We start from the raw sequence: 17,665 nt of genomic DNA, 5'->3' as shown, positions 1-17,665 counted from the left end.
AATGCTGGGATTTCATACTATATATAAACACTAACATCTAACAATGCAAATTGTCACATCAAAAGTAGAACCTAACAGTCTGAAACCTATCTATCTAGATAATGAGGACTAGCATAGCAAACTTAAATAGGCACATGATCAAAATTAAATGAACATTATGATGTTTAGCTCACAATTTCTAATTTCATATAGGTTAAAACAAGAAGAACCAGTTATTTTATTACCTTGGGTGTAGGCAGCATCATCTGATCCCATGCTCAGTTTCCGTGCATCATTGAGCCTATCCATGTGTGCTAACATAGGGTCTGTAAAATGCGGAATACCTTCCGGGTCTCCAAAATGATCAGGAAGATTTAAAATATTTGTTGGTTCAAATGTTGGGGAGACAACGCCTGGGGAAACAGCAGGAGGTTTGTTCGGAGAAACTGTGATTTTAAAAGTGTATTTTGTGTTAGGCTGAGTGACTACCACTCTAGGAGAGGTGGCTGCAGTATTATTGCCTACTCCTCGACTCTTTCGTGGCTGATGATGAATGAATGCAGGGCCCATGCTTACTTGACGAGACATATTTCGGCCAGTGGCAACTGCTCCACCAGGATTTGTTGAAATGAATAGGGTGGGCTGGTTTCTCAAAACCTGATCATCACCCACCTGGGAATTAGCTGAAATGTAGACCTTCGGTTGATTGCGGTTAATCAATTCATCTGTATTTGGTGGACTTGCAGCTATGTAAACAGTGGGTTGACTTCGTGTTAAAGCCTGATTGTTGATGGAAGAATGGTTAGAAGAGCTGCGACCACCTGTTGATCGCAACGTAGAATTATTTCTTTGTGGGGGTTCAAGCTTGATTTCAATTTGGTTTTTGCGAGGTCCTGTGGAGATATTCTGAATGTTGTACTGAGTATGAGAAGAAGATTGTGAATTACCAGATGAATGAAGCATTGGCGGTTGAGGAGTAGTAGGTGAGCTGATGGGCATGTAGACATGAGAAGTCTGGTGGCCCTGTTGACTTGACTGTGGTAATTGTGATGAGGTATGTGTTGTAGGAAATGATGAAGGAAGAGTAGTCCAAGGACCTGGCTGAGAAGGTTGATACACCTGTTGTGGGTGCATTGGGGTAAACTGTGACATCCAACCTGGCTGTTGCTGCGTCTGTCGGGCTGTACCACTTTGAGCTGTGATGTAAGGCCTGATATATATAGAATTTCCTGGTTGATTGTTAAGTACAGGTTGAGGGCCACCATGGATGTGCAAAGAAGTAGGAGTATTACGGCCAGTCTGAAGATTCGGGCTCAATGTTACCATAATTGGGTTAAATCTGGGTGTTTGGATACCCGGACCAGTCGATCCCTTGTGGCCCACATGAAGTCCAAGATGCTGTGATGGGTTAGAAGAATTAACTGCATTTGGCATACTAAAAACATTGAAACCTGATGGAACTTGAGCTGGTGCAGTCTGTGGCTCCTGTTGAAACAGATCATTGTTGGAGTGACCACCTTGCAGGTGTCCATCACTAATGCTGTGTGCTAGCGTCCTACCCCCATTCATTCTACTGCCATCTCTTGGATGGTGATACATGTGTTGGGACTGTAAATCCAAATTTAGTGACGTCATGTGATTTCGTAAACTACCAATCCCAGTATCATCCGAAAACCCTAAGTCTCCTTCACCATAGAGATACTTTGTACTTTCCCGTGTAAGAAATGCACGGCATGCATCCAAGTTGTTGTTATTCTGTTGGAGAGGACAAAGAAAACAGTTCAATTAAAAAGGGGCATATTTTCAAGTTAATCAATATTTGATCAAACCAATGTTAATTAGGATAACTTTCTGCTACCATCCAAGACATACTTGAAACATGACCAAGATATATATATGGCAATTATTACCCCACTTTAAACCAGATGGTGAAGCACCATTAGTGCCTACATCAAGACGAGGTTTTGACTGTATAAATGTTTCATTTGGAAAAAGAAGCACTTTTGTACCCTTCAGTTCAATTTCGATTTCAAATTACATAACAAATATTTCTACAAGGTTAATAACTTGTTCTTTTCTCCCTCGTGTGCAGAGCTGTACCCACTAAAGAGAGAAAACACAAAAAAAATGAAGACTGATAGTTTCTGCAATATGGACTCACAATATCAGTGGTCAAGAAAATAGTGTTTGCTGAAAATCTTCAAAATAAGGTAAACTTATCGATACACTGCTCTGAATGCAACAAATCCAGAGACCTTCAAGAAACTGCAATAGTCAAAACAAAGAAGGGCAAACAAGTGTACAGAAAAACAAAGGTTGTGATGAGCATATGCCTCATCAGCCTATCACACAAAGTTATTGCTCACTATGCTTTATCTTTAAGTCACCTTCCTGCACACATGCTGTCATTTTCCTCTTTAAAAGAGGTCCTGCAGAAGGTTCAATTCTATAACAAATCATGAGTGCATGAGAGGACCTCGAACCTTTCATCATTCCCCCATATCAACGTCATGTCACTGTCACCTGCTGATATGGCTCCTCATGTCCTGCCAACTATCGCTCAGTATCTCAACTCGTATTCTACTCTGGAGGTACTGGGATGTTTCTAATGTTTGGTCTTCAAATGCCTCACATCTCACCTCTCCTCAAGCAACCAGGTTAACACTCTCCCGTCAAGCATCTACCACCATCCTACCACACAAACAGCACTCATACATGTATCCATCTTTACAGCCACAGCAGATTACAATCACCTTTCTTCTATTCTCAAAGTCTTCTGCTTATCTGCTTCTTTTAAAACTGTTGCATTGACCATATTCTACTCCTCTAAGGACTCACTAGGCATCAGAGGCACAACTCTCAACTCACTATACCGGTCTTACACAGCTGCTAGGAACAAAAATTCATATATCCCAGCCCAATTCCCAGTGGGAGTCTTACAAGAATCAGTACTCCGCTACCTTCTCTTCTCACTATACATCACCTTTGTCTGCGACTTCTTTTGATTCTCTTATGATCACATCACCTAAATCATTGTCTTACTCAACTGCTAAAGTTCCTCCTGAAGTGTATTTCCGTTTGCTCATACCCATCCACCACTTGACAGCATTATGGGCGTTGTTGCTAAACTCCAAAATTAAAGTAAGTTACTTTGCAGTACCTACTGCACTCTTCTCTCTCACTTCCATAATCCTTTTTCACCAAAGTTCCACTCATGTTTGCACCATCGACTAAAATCATATGTGTTCTCTTCAGTACACTGATGGTGAAGAGGCCTTAATGACCAACTCAGCCACTGCCTTCAAGAACTCAATATGCACCAGATCTGCTCATGCTTCCTACTATTCAACTGTCATCCAACTCACTGGGTATTTAAGTAAACCAGAGTTTAACAGCATGTGGACTAGCCTACTGAATTATTCCTTCTCACCTTTTGACAAGGTTGTCAAGTTTGCTATCTGGCTTTATTCACCCTACTGAGTGATACTTCCACGCTTGGCTCACAGTCCGGAATAGGTCCTTTCACTAATTTCAAATATTAGTGTTAAAATCAATAAAGAACATGGCCTCTAGCTACCTCCCTCAGTTCATGATGCTACACACACCAATTCACAATATTAGATCCCCGAACAAATCTTCTGACTACACCTAAACCACTGTGTGCACCTCTAATTTTCAAGACTTCTACCCATGCGAACCCCTTCACTGGAACAGCTTAATGACTGACATATATACTATCGACTCACTTGAGTTCAATACTTCACTGAAAACACACCTTCTGCAAACTTAAACGTTAAACTGCTGATGCCCCACCCACCTTTGATTTTTACGGAGAATATGTTGTATGTGTACTTTGTGTTCTTTAGCTATTGACAGGTTATGATTTTTACTAGGTTTCTCTTTGCCGAGCAGTATATTGGTTCCATCTATTAATGGATGATTGTTTGCAATACCTACCATGAGCCAATTTACATTACCTATGTCCACCCATTGATGTGATGTGCAACATTTGAACCAGCCGCCAATGTCATTTTGTAGGCGCATGCAAACACTTACAAAATGGCCCAGGCGAAATTTTTTGCTGCCCAGTTAATTTTTTTTTAGAAAAGAGTGGGCAAAGCAACAACAGGAGGGGGATGTGGGAGTCGGTGTTGCAATCAAAGTCGATTGGGCGTGCCAGAAGCAACATGGATGCAGTGGCTGGTGTCTGAAAACAACATGGGGCGGTGGAAGCAACTCAGAGGTCGTGGATGGGCAGAGGAGAAGCAATGGGCGAGACAGTGTGGAGCACATGGACGGGGAGGCAATGAGGGAACACTGGGGAGGAGAAGCAACAGGAAAGGGACGCGGGGGAAGCAACATAGGGGGGAGTGGCGGGGAGAAGAAGCAGCAATGGACTATAGCAACATGAAGCACATAGGGAGAAGCACACTGGCAAGAAAGCAAAGAGGGAGGACATGAGTGAATGTAACATGGAAGAGAAGGGGTGAAGCAAAAAGTGGGGGTGAAGCACTAAGGGGACAGAGCAACGCAGAGTGCAAGTAGAGAGAAGTTAACTGAGACACCTGGGAGTCAAAATATACTCTCTCATGGAGAGCTTAAAAAAACAAAACCTACGTCGGATGAGTGTATCAGAGGGTGTGGCGAGAAAAGCTCCTTCTTTCACATTTCATGGTCTTGCCCCATACTTCAAAAGTATTGGGAAGGTGTTGCCCGAGAGATGACGGCCGTGGTGGGAAAGGATGTTCCGCTAGAACTGGGATGGCACGTACTGGGAGTAACGGGAGAGACAACGTGGCCACAATGGGCCAAGACCTGGCAGGCCCTAGCCGGGGGTGGCCAAGAGGAATATAGCCCAGGCATAGGGGCAGGGATGGCCCACACGTTGAAGGCATGAAAGAAAGACTTAGATTGGTGCCAAGGGGCAGGGCAAGTGATTTACCAGAGTCGGGGATGCCCATGTAAAGGAGAAAAGATATGGGGGGCGTGGGCAAAGTACAGAGGACGATGGACATCGCTATAAGGAGTGTTACGGAAACTGTCGGGATGACCAGATGTTTACATATCCCTTGAGTGTATAGATGATATCAGCTAGTAATTGACTTGGGTATGTGTTATGCCTTGGGTTACCCTTGTCAAATGTTTATCCTGTACAATATCCTTGCATATGATTATCTGAAGCTTGTTTTTATGCTTAATAAAAAGAATAAAAACAAGCTATAGTAATAACATTAGCTCCGGCTTTAACGGACTGTTGTATGGTAATGTGAAGCATCCGAGGAAAAAAGCATGGGCATAGATATGCATTTGAATGGAAGCAAAGGACTGTAGAATCTATTGGTGAGGGTTAAAGGGTCAGATGACATTTGCACTGTTAAATTAGAGTCAAAAGTCCATGTAGGTTGATAATGGCCATTCTCTCACATGTGCGGTTGCCAGAGAAAAACAAAATATCCAGGTGTTGAACACAATTTAATAGCATTCCAATGTCCTGTGTGTGCCCCTGAAAGTTCAAGAGTAGGCATCTGGATAAATAAACAAAATGATCATAGCTATGTGGAAGCACACCACTTCTGCATAATCAAAACATTTACTCCTGGATCCCAACATGTGGGTGTAGCAAAAGCCCCTCTCTAGTGATGCTCACATACATGTTAAGCCAGACCATATAATGTTGTGCTTGAAAAGCAAGCAGTGCAAGCATGTAACAAGCCAATCAACAGTTATGGTACAGAGGCAATGCTCTGTGGGAAGGACAAACACAATATTGCCCAGCTGGGATACCAATAAGAAGTAGACAGATGAGTGACAGGAAAGATAACCAATGGTATGCAATGGGCATTCTCCAAGCCCCTGAATATTCTTGTCGGATACACCTAAAAATAAGTACTGTCAAATCCAAACGATTTCACCTCTCTAATGAGAGTGAAAAGCTATTAGCTTTGCTAAAGCTTGTATGTTATGGATTGGTTATAAAAAAATTATAAATAGTGGACTTCAAAATATCTTAAAATATTTCAAAACCACACTTCATTTGATAGGTTCAATCTTTAGAAATGACCTGGTTTAGTTTTCTTTCAGGAAACTCTGGAAATAATCTAAAAAGAAAGAGGAAGTGTCAGAATGTAAAAGAAAACACTTGCCAAGGTCTAACTGACTTTCTACAGGACTCATAACTGAAACCTGTTTAAGGCATTTGCTCCTCCGCAGTAGCCGATAGTGCAGACTGATGTGAGTACCTACAGGAACGGAAACATCTCTTTTTTGGTCAAAGCAAGCAAAGGGTGCATAAACGAATGAAAGTAAGATACCAAAGATAGGCAGGTTCTCAGTCAAAACATTTTTAGACACATTGTACTCTGTAGATGGCATGATCACCTAGCTACCCATCCTAGATGTGTAAGGAGAGCTTACCCTTAAAGTGAGTGTCTCTTATTGAAGTATAGCGCCGGGACACTCCTTGGAGTAGGCGTGCGCTATACAAATGACGTTTCATTCATTATCCAATCTTTGAGGCTGAATCATGAGAGTATAGAAGTGAGGCACTTGGTAATTTACTGCAAGTCTAGGAGCAGGAGTGAGTGAAGGGATTCAAAATTAATCCAAAGAGGAGTCATGAAAATATGCCACGATCACAGATTTCTAGGTGTAGGGTTATGTTATGTTAATTGTGATTTATAGAGCGCTTAATACCACCAGGTCTCTAAGCGCTATGAGAGGAAAGCTACAGCACCCCAGATAAGTATGATATCTAACTGAGTGGAGTTAAGCCCAGGCTTCAGTGAACAGGAGGGTCTTCAAATTGTTCCTAAACGGTAGGAGGGCCTCCTCAGATCGAAGATAGGGTGGGAGCCTGTTCCACAATTGTGGAATACAGACAGAAAAGGCCCGCCCTCCTTTTCTCGAAAAATTGAACCGCGGACAGGATAATTGATTCTCTGCAGAGAATCTTAAAGAACCGGGACTTCTCACAGACGGTGGTGACAGGCTAGCTCCGACCGCCCTTCTTCACCTGCCCCTATATTTATACAACATTTTCCCTTTGTGCAAAGGTGCAGGGTTTGGGGTGACCAGATACAACTGGTTTAGGAGCACTTGTTGACCATGACTCCTCCCCTTCTTTTCACAGGACAGGCCAGGGACTTCAGACGCATCACAGGAGATGGAGCCAGCATTGTGGAGGGAAGTCACAGTCCTATTCAGATCCCAGGTGCAACTCCTCTCTCCCATCTACATGCAGATCTCCTTATTCACCACTGGGCAGACTCATCCTGGCTCCAGGAGCCACCCACATCATCCAGCACCTGTCACTCACAAGCCAGACATGCAATTCACATCATGTAGGCAGACACACAGCACACAGAAATGCCAACTTCTAAAAGTGGCATTTCTAAAATAACCACAATAAATCTGCGCACACTATTGCGCTGCATTTATTCACACGAGTTCGCACATACTAAACTGGCCCCTGCACTTCTCATATCAGGAATTACCATGGACACACATATTCCCCAAGCATTCTTATGGGAGGGCAGGCCAATCTCACCACACGCACTCAAGAGCGCACGCACTTTACACTGGGCCACAGCGCTAAAGTGCGCAGAGGGCCAAAAATCACTAACACTATGTCAGAGCTTAAGGCAAAAAGTTCAGGGGTGAACCTGCCAAAAGGGCCAAGTCCAACACATGTGTATTAAAATTTGGCCACTAATGTACGGAGGTACTGTTCCGATAGCAGAAAGAAGTAGCGGTGGACGAATCCAAGGGGATTCTTAGGATTATTTCTTGGTGCCCTCACACATCCAAAAGGATATCCTGCTCCAAATTAGGCAACAAACAAACTCAATAATGACTACCCATCAACTGGCATCAAATGTACTCCACAAAATCAAACTTTCACAATACCATATAATGTGAAACTGGTTTACGTGTCTGCATTTTTAAAGTACTTTTTTTTTCCACAACATCGTTCAACTTAGGTGTATGAAAATGTGCATCATTCCCCCTGAATTCAGGTAACTAACTTTCTTGCTATTTTATAACATTTTAAGGTGTTACTCCTTTCATTGATTTGCTTGAAAAATGACAAAGCAAAAAAGTGTGTTACCATTCAGAAATACAGTTTCCATGCCCAATAAAAAAAGTAAAAATTATGGATGCCAATCTCTAGTCAAAAATTTTGACTTCTAGGACCTGATTCACCCAGATCAGTCCGGCTTCATCAAGGATAGACAGACGCACGACAATCTACAGAGTGTGCTCACCTAATTGAAAAATCCCCACATTAAAATATACTGGCAGTACTGCTAGGTCTTGATGCTAAAAAGACATTCAACAGGGTGGGCTGGTCCCTTCTATGTTAAACGCTGACACGCTTTGATTTCTGTGACCCATTCATAGTATTGACATGGGCCAATTATGCAGCACCATAGTCTAGAGTACTGATCAATGGTGTGAGCTCAGAGCTTTTTCCATCGAGGGAGGGGGGATGAGGCAGCATTGCTCAGTCTCTTCGCTTTCATTTGCTCTCAGTATCGAAACCCTAGCGGTCAAAAAGTGTTCTATACTAGCCATTAAAGGCGTCAAATTTGGATCTGCAAAGCACAACATTTCTTTATCCTATTTGCTGACGACATGCTTTTAACGGTCACCTCTCCTGGAGGAATTGCGCCTAAATGAAGACGTGGCAGACTATTAATGTGACAAAACCCTTCCTACTCAATTTGACGACACCCAACACAGACATTGAAGCCCTGGTACCCTCTACTCCCTTCCAATAGGCTAAAAAGAGACATCAACCCACAGTTGACAGACTTGTATTGGACCAATTACCCACCGCTTCTACAGGCAGCTGAAAGCAGATCTCAAATGATGGGCACCTATGTATATTTTGTGGCTTGGACGCATGCATGCTATCAAGATGACAGTCCTACCCAGAGTCCTATACCTTTTCCAAGGCCTTCCCATTGAGCTAGATCGGGAGTTTCTACCAACTCTGCATACACTACTCACCCACTTTATTTGGCAAAACCGTAGAGCCCACTTGCCATTCCATTTAGACTGCTCCGACTTCTGAAAGACGGAGGAGCGTTAGTATTCCCAGAATTTCAACTCTATTCCAAAGTGGCACAATTCCGGAGTATCTCTGAATGGTCGATTTGTGAGTCGGATAAACATTAGATACACATGGACAGGGCTATAGTGGGAAGAGTTATCTGTGATGTATTATGGGAACCAAAAACGGACCACCCACTCAATGTGTATTTGAGCACCTGCACGACAACGGCTCTTAAGACTTTTTACGAGGTAAATAAAGCTTCAGAATATACTACCTTTCCTTCTTCCTATATGCCGATCCACTACAATCTGGCATTTCTCCCAGCTTTGTTGCCCAGTCCTTTTGATGCTTGGAGAAGAGGGGGGGGCGCTGCTCACCACACTTCTAACTCCCCAGCCACTCCACATTGCTTTCTGGGAACCCACTTTAGGGAAAGAAATTCATGAAGCAAAATGGAGAAAACTCTGGAGATATATTACGAAATGTAATCATTCTATAGGCATAAGAGAGGCGCATTATAAGTTACTCTATGACTGGTACCTATATCCCACTAAGTTAGAAAAAATCTTTCCCAACACTTCTGATTTATGTTGGTAGGGGTGTGGACTATTGGGTGACTTTTGCCACATAAGGTGGGACTGCCCAACGATTCGCCCGTTCTGGTCCGAGATCTTAGCGTAAATCAATGACATTCTAGGCTACCCACTCCCTGATACCCTGTGATTTGCATTATTAGGCCTGCGAGCTAAATGACACTCTGAAACACCAAACTAAGGGTGATAGGTCTATAATGTGGCTGTGTTTGGGTGCGGCTAAATTGGCGTTAGTTGCAGCCTGGAAGAAGGCGGCTCCACCACTGACGCGCTGGCATACTCTTTCAATTGAAAGGATGGAAAGGATGGCAGACATCTTTCTGGGCGAATTTAAAAATGTTGAATTCACTCGGGGCCCCTTGTTCTCCCATCTCTCCAGGGGCCTGCTGTTAACTGCTTGCCCCTCGCGTACAAAGATGCTTCATCTATACCAATTCTAGGGGTGAAGAACAGGCCTCTTTAGTCTAAGACCGCCTCCTCTCCCGTTGCCTACACCTCTCCTACGAAACTTCTCCAGTAACCACCATATCACTAGGTCAAACTGTGTTGTTATGCTGATGGGATTAGGGGTTTTACGAGTTGGAGCAGAGGGAAGGGGGGTTTTGGAGAAAAAGCTTATTGCTGGACATGTTTTAGCGTAATAGCAATTTCATTACATGTCTAATGATTCTGAATTGATCCCGTATCCGATGAACACTGTTCAATGCATTGGCTTCTTGGTGCTATAATGAGGGGTTGTAATGAAATGTTCTGCTATTACATGGTATGTGTAAAATCCAATAAAGAGTTTAGAAAAAAAAGTAAAAACGTTATCACAGGCTTAGTAAATAAAATATTTGTAGAACACACAAGTATATGGGAAATTAAAATCTATTGTCTTTTGTAAACGTTTGCTTTTTTTTAAAAATACTACAATTAATTACATGTAGTTATTGTGAAGCACTCACCTGCTGCATGCACCGGGACACAACATCTTCAGGCACTTCAGGAAACTTTTGTCGCAGGTCATGTAAAACCTGAAAATCAATTTGCGGGCTCTCTTGGTCCATTCGTATACTGCCCGATAAGAATTATTGCTCAAGAGCCAGTCCTAGGCCTTAATGAAACCCCAACTTTTCTTCGGTCCATGCATTTTCTGTTGGGAGGGAGGGGAGGAGAAAAAAAACAGAAATGCATTATTTAAGTGCCCCTTTAAGCAAAGGCAGCAGTGCAATTTTATCAGCAGCCTTTTCCTGTGAAGATTAAATTAAGTCTTTTACTCTGAAGTAATAAACAGAATTTTGGCTAGCTGACTAACTAATACTGGAAGGCTTCCCACAGAGGACTGCAGGTGTTACACAACTAGAGTGATGAAAGAGCAGCTTTGAAGATATTTAGGACCCAGAGGTGGAATAAATCCAAGCGTGAACAATAAAGAGACCCCAGTTTTTAAACCCACTTTTCTTCAGATTAATCAATAAGTACTAATGAAAGGAGCGTAGCTTGGCAATATGACATACTTTTTTTGTAACTGGAATAAGTTACTTACCTCCGGCAACGCTCTTTCTGGTAGGAAACTACTGCCGATTCTTCACCTTTAGACTACCAAAGATGCCCGACTAGACCTGGCAAATTTTACAGCAATGCTCGCACATGCAGACCAGTGAGGGCATGCCCAGTGGCTCTAAGGTGACATTCAACCTGGAGAGGATGGAGTGAACGCACATAAGTGCCTGTCCTGCGCGCAGACGCCAGTTTAAAAAAAAAAAAACTTTCTCCACCTGCACCCTTAAAGGCAGAGCACACAAACAAATTGAAGGTGACTGATAAAAATGTAATCTGGAATTTTAGGATTGCCAGGAGTCCAGTACATAGACTGGGAGCGCATTAGGAATCTGAAGTTAGAGTATACATCAGAATGAATATGCTACTTACCAGTATGCATCTGTTCTTGGCATGTAGGGCTGCTAACATTCATATCTTAGCATTAGATCGCCGCCTAGTGTTGGGTCCGGATGATCGCACATTGTTGTCCTGGAAGAGTCTTCGAAGTATCCTGAGATAGGTGGCTCCTCCCCTGGACTACAGTGCGCATGGGCATCGGCTCCATCCCCAGATTGTTTTTCGCCATTGTGGCAGAAGATGGAGTGAAAAGTATAAAGGATGTCCATGCTAATGACTGAATACAATAGTATATCTGCAGCTGCGACAGGCACCGGGGAGGAGGGTGGGCGATATGAATGTTAGCAGCCCTACATGCCAAGAACAGATGCATACTGGTAAGTAGCATATTCAGTTCGAGGCATGTGGGCTGCTAAATTCATATCTTAGCATAGAATACATAGCAGTCCCTCCATCAGCGGCGGTTGCCCGTGCCAGCTGCAGAAACCTGAAAGAGTGTCTTGAGAACAGCCTGTCCTACAGCAGCTTGCTGCTTGGAATGTACATCAACACAGTAGTGTTTGGTAAAGGTATGTGGTGTAACCCACGTGGCTGCTCTGCAAATGTCCTCTAAAGGAATGTTCCCTAGGAAAGCCATGGATGCCCCCAATTTGCGTGTGGAGTGCGCCCTTGGGGGTATGGTTAGAGTGCGCTTGGCCTTTTGATAACATATTTGGATGCACTTAACAATCCACCTGGCTATTCCTGCTTTTGAAATGGGGTTGCCTTTGTGTTGTGGTGCGAAGGCAACAAAAAGTTGTTTTGTCTTTCTAAAGGGTTGTGTCCTGTCTATGTAGTACATCAACGCCCTCCGTACATCTAATGTATGGAGCATTCTTTCCGCTACCGTTTGTGGGTTTTGGAAGAATGCCGGCAAGTCAATAGTTTGGTTGAGATGAAACTGTGACACCACCTTCGGAAGGAATTTGGGGTTAGTGCGTAGCACTACCCTATTTGGATGAATCTGAATGAAAGGCTCTTGGATTGTGAGCGCTTGTAGCTCACTAACACGCCTCAGTGACGTAATAGCTATTAGGAAAGCTACTTTCCACGTTAGGAACTGGAGTTCACACGAGTGCAGTGGCTCAAAAGGTGGTCCCATCAGTCTGGTGAGGACCACATTGAGGTTCCACACCGGAGCTGGTGGTGTTCTTGGGGGAATGACTCGTTTCAGACCTTCAAGGAAAGCTTTAATGGCAGGCACTCTGAAGACAGAGAGATGCTGCCTGTTTTGAAGATAAGCCGCTATGGCGGATAGATGTATCCGAATGGAAGTGTACGCTAGATTGCACTTGTAAAGATACAACAGATAACAAATGATGTTAGGGATAGATGCGTCTAGCGGGTTGATGTCATAAGCAGTACAGTAAATGACAAAACGCTTCCATTTTGCAGCATAGCATGCTCTGGTAGTTGGCTTTCTTGCCTCCTTGATGATGTTCATGCATTCTGGAGGCAGGTTAAGGTATCCGAACTCTAGGACTTCAGGAGCCAGATCGCCAGGTTGAGCTGTTGCGGATCTGGATGCTGAATTTCTCCATGGTTCTGCGTCAAAAGCCTGGGCGTGAGGCGCAGTCTTTGATGCGGCACCACTGAGAGTTCGAGGAACGTGGTGTACCATGCTTGGCGCGCCCACGTTGGAGCAACCAGGATGAGAGTCATCGCGTGCTGCCTTAGCTTTCTTGCCACCAGCGGTATCAGAGGGGCTGGCGGAAAAGCGTACGCAAATTTGCCTGACCAGTTCATCCATATCGCATTCCCCTGCGACTGTGGGTGAGGGAACCTGGCGGCAAAGTATTGGCATTTTGCGTTTTCTTTTGTTGCAAACAGGTCTATCTCCGGATGACCCCACTGCTGGAAGTACGGGTGGAGTACAGATGGGTGTAACTCCCACTCGTGCATTTGATGGCTGTATCTGCTGAGCAGATCCGCCATCTGATTGTCCTTGCCCGGGAGGTGTTCTGCCATGAGGAAAATGTTCCTTTGAATGGCCCACTTCCACATGCTCTGAGCCAGATGAGACAGCTGTGGCGAGTGGGTGCCTCCCTGCTTTTGAATGTAGTACATCGCGGTCATGTTGTCCGTCCGGACTAACACTACCTTGTTGCACAGATGTACAATGAAGGACTTGATTGCCATGAAGATTGCCATCAGTTCCAGATAGTTGATGTGCATCTTCTGTTGCTGCGTCGTCCATAGTCCCTGCACTGTGTAAGTGAGCAGATGAGCTCCCCAACCCTGGAGAGATGCGTCCGTCGTCAGGATAATCTGTGGCACTGGCTCCTGGAACAGTCGGCCCTTGCAAAGGTTGTGTGGAGTCCACCAATGCAGAGAGTCGTATGCCCGACTGGTAACCAACACTAGGTCTGTTAAATTTCCCTGAGCCTGTGTCCACTGATTTGCTAAGCACTCCTGGAGCGGGCGCATATGTAACCGTGCGTGAGGGACTATGAAGATGCAGGAGGCCATCATGCCTATCAACTGCATGAACACTCTGGCTGGAAGCGAGTGTTGTGGTCTGAACTTCTGGATTAGAGACTGCATGCTGTCTATCCTGACTTGGTTTGGTTGAGCCATGGCCGTCAGGGTATTGATCGTCGCACCTAGAAACTGCCGGACATGTGCCGGCTGAAGATGCGACTTTGGGTAGTTCAACGAGAAACCTAGATTGTGAAGGAGGTGAATGGTAGTCGACATATCCGCGGCACACTGTAGTTCCGACTTGGCTTGAACGAGCCAGTCGTCCAGGTAGGGGTAGACATGGATGTTCTGCCTCCTGAGGTGCGCTGCTACTGTCGCCAGACACTTGGTAAACACCCTCGGGGCTGTGGTGACTCCGAAGGGTAGGACCTTGAACTGGTAATGCTTGCCTTGGATAGTGAACCTGAGGTATTTCCTGTGGGACGGGTGTAGTGGAATGTGGAAATAAGCATCCTTGAGATCTAAGGTTGCCAAGAAGTCCCCTTGGTTTAACAAGGGGAGAATCTGTTGCAGTGTAAGCATATGGAAATGTTCCGACAGTATGTACAGGTTGAGGGGACGTAGATCTAGAATGGGCCTGAGAGATCCGTCCTTCTTTGGAATAAGGAAGTACAGGGAATATACCCCTGTTCCTTCCTCTCCCACTGGCACGAGCTCGATTGCGCCTTTTTGCAGCATCGCCACTACTTCCTGCTGCAATAAGTGCAAATGCTCTGCGGACATAGGCCGTTGCCTTGGTGGAATGTTGGGTGGAGTGGACTTTAACTCTAGACAATAACCGTACTGGACAAGTTGTAGCACCCACCTCTCTGTGGTGATGTTTCTCCAGACGGGCAGGAACTGCTGCAGTCTCCCCCCGACAGGTGTTAAGTGGTCGGGGGGCAGTGACAGAGAGTCACTGTTTGCTTGGGGTAGAGGAGCGGGAGCTGTTGTTTCCTCTGCCGCGACCTCTGTTGCTGTTATTTCTGTAACCTCCCTTGTTCTGTTTTGTGAACGAGGATTGTGCTCCACCTTTTGAGAATTGAGATTGTTGACCCATTTGTCCTCTGGTGACTCCACGTGCACCTGAGCGACGAAAATTGTTGCCACGAAACTGTTGTGACTGTAGGGCCCCCATGGACTTAGCAGTTTCTGTGTCCTTTTTTATCTTTGAGGGTGGTGTCAACATCTGGACCAAACAGTCGATCAGGATTGACTGGCTGATTAAGGATGGTTGTCTGAATATCAGGTTTAAACCCAGATATGCGGAGCCAAGCCTGTCGTCTCAGCATGACGCTAGTGTTGATCGCCCTAGCTGCTGTGTCTGCGGCGTCAAGTGCACACTTGATGGCTGCGTTGGAGATCAACTTTCCTTCCTCTATAAGCAGTTTTGTGCCCTCTTGAAACTTTGGAGGCAGGTGTTGTACAATCTGTTCTAGGGTGTCATAATGCGCCCTATCGTAACGTGCTAAGAGTGCTTGTGTATTAGAAATACGCCAAAAGTTGGCAGCTTGTGCAGCTACTCTTTTGCCCCCTGCCTCTAGCACTTTGGACTCCTTATCCGGGGGAGGAGCTTCACCCGTTGTTTGGGAGTTGGCCCGTTTGCGGGCATTGGCGACCACCAGGGAGTCTAGCGGCAACTGTCCCCGAATGTATGCAGGGTCTGCAGGTGCTGGTCTGTACTTTTTTTCAATACGTGGATTGACCACTCTCGCCCTAGTGGGTTCCTTAAAGATGTCCGCAGCATGTTTGAGGACTCCCTTGAGCATAGGCAGTGTCTTTACAGTCCTCTCAGAGACTGAAAACGTGTCAAAGAGAAAGTCTTCTTCAACCGGGTCAGCATGCATGTCCACATCATGATTAGCAGCTGCCCTCTCAATTAGTGCATGAAAACCTGCAGAATCCTCTGTTGGGGATGCACGTGCACTGAAAAGCTGTGGGTCTTGCCCCACACCTTGGGTGCCTTGGTCACCAATGTCATCATATGCATCTGTGTGTGCATCTGGTTCATTTACTGGGAAGGTGTATTGGTCCTCCTCATTGTAACCCTCACCATCAGAATGGTCTGGTGAGGGAGTAGGGCTTCTTCTTGGAGGAGGCTGGATAGGCTCTATGAGGGTAGAAGCGTCCAGAGGAACTTTTTTCTTCTTTAGTGGGATAACATAGGAGTCTAGAGGCTCTGATGTGATCCTTCTTTTGTATATTGTCAATTTGCCTGTGTTGGCGTCGATGAAGTGCTCAGAATCGTCCTCGGATCCGAGTTCTCGACTTGAAGGTACCCCTGCCGTAGAAGAATCCGCCTTCTTTGGCGTCGATTTTGTAGAAAAAGCCTTCGGAGCCTCTTTCGGCGGCAGAAGGAAGAGAAGCTTGCTTTTAGGCTTGGCCGGAGCATCCTTCGGCGTCTGAGGCGACGGCAACGGAGCCGACGTAGCAGCGGCCTTTTCCCTGATTCTCTGCAGCGAAGCGGCGATGGGAGACGCTTCATCCACAGTGGCTTTTGGCGCTGACGAGGACGTCTTGACCTTCCCCTCGGATCCGACGTGATGGTGGCCCTTCTGAGGTTTGGGCGCCGATGCCGTTGACGCCGACCCAGAGTCCTTGGACCGATGCGCAGACGTGCCAGCAGTTGATCCGTGCGCTTGAGTCGGTTCCGTATCCACTACGCTGCTGGCCTTGGCGTGCTTAGACGGTGTCGCAGCGGTTGATCCGTGCCGACCACCCTTTTTAGAGGAGCCCTCCTCCTGCGCCGATTTCGTTCCAGCGGAATCGATAGACTTCTTCGGCTTCTGCGGACCGGAGCCCGACGGAGCCGATGCGGCAGCGGGTGCAGTATGTGTTTGTGGGCCGGCCGCCATTTTAGGGACGCTCGAGTCCATAAGTTTCGGTTTCGTTTTCGGGTCGGCCATTTTAGGTGTCGTCGACACCGCAGGTTTCGGTTTCGATCCGGCTTGCCCAGCAAGTACGTCCGTGGCCGGGCCTGATGGCGGGGCCGTGGCTTGCGGCACTGGGTCTTGGGTAAGGCCACTTGGCGATCCCGTGACCCGATCTTGATCTTCGAAACCTTCGGGGCATAGCTCGTCTCCAGAGCTATCTGCCGCGGCCCCATAAATCTCTTCGACGTCCCCTACCTCGTCGACGTATTGAAGGTCTTGACCCGCGACTCCGTCGTCGTCCTCCGGATCCGCCTCGACCTCCGTTTCGGGTGGGGAGATTTGGAGAAGATGACCCTGTTCATCTTCTTCCTGGTCGCCGAAGATGTTTTCTGGATCGGGGGCCGCTTGTCTGGCCTCCAGGCGCACCGCGCGCCGAAGCTTGAGAGTCTTTTTCGACCTGAATTGAGCGCAAGCCTTACACTTGCCGTCGTCATGGTCCGGTGAAAGGCATTTGTTACAGACCGGGTGGAGGTCTATATGTGGGTACTTGGACCCACAGAGCGGACAGTACTTAAACGGACTCCGCTCCATGCTGTAAAGTTGTAGTCGTGTCGCGATGAGAAGGCCTCGATGTTCGAAGAGTGTAGACTCCGTTGAATCCGACTTCAAGAGTTGGAAGAACCCGAGACCGTGCGCGAACAATACCGACGCTAGAAAATACAAGGCCTTTTGGCCTGAAAAAGTTAGTTTTTCTCGGTTCCGACAAAGAGAAGTCGGGACCA

At 45.9% G+C, this 17,665-nt stretch overlaps 1 protein-coding gene across 5 annotated transcripts in view; it reads right to left on the bottom strand.

Annotated features, from left to right (window-relative positions):
• Nucleotides 1–17,665, bottom strand: part of TAB2 (TGF-beta activated kinase 1 (MAP3K7) binding protein 2) — a 247,110-nt gene that overhangs the window by 64,062 nt on the left and 165,383 nt on the right. For all 5 annotated transcript variants that reach the window (XM_078649268.1, XM_078649270.1, XM_078649269.1 and 2 more), the window contains 2 exons: nt 10,578–10,765; nt 225–1,734 (listed from right to left, as the gene is read on the bottom strand). In XM_078649268.1, the coding sequence (XP_078505394.1) occupies nt 225–1,734; nt 10,578–10,679 (1,612 nt within the window). In that variant the 5' untranslated portion in view covers nt 10,680–10,765. The remainder of the gene's footprint in view (nt 1–224; nt 1,735–10,577; nt 10,766–17,665) is intronic.

The sequence above is a fragment of the Lissotriton helveticus genome, chromosome 6 (genome assembly GCF_964261635.1).
Source record: "Lissotriton helveticus chromosome 6, aLisHel1.1, whole genome shotgun sequence".
NCBI classification, from domain to species: domain Eukaryota; kingdom Metazoa; phylum Chordata; class Amphibia; order Caudata; family Salamandridae; genus Lissotriton; species Lissotriton helveticus.
The sequence above is the reverse complement of the archived record's forward strand: the minus strand, read 5'-3'. Positions and strand labels throughout refer to the sequence as shown.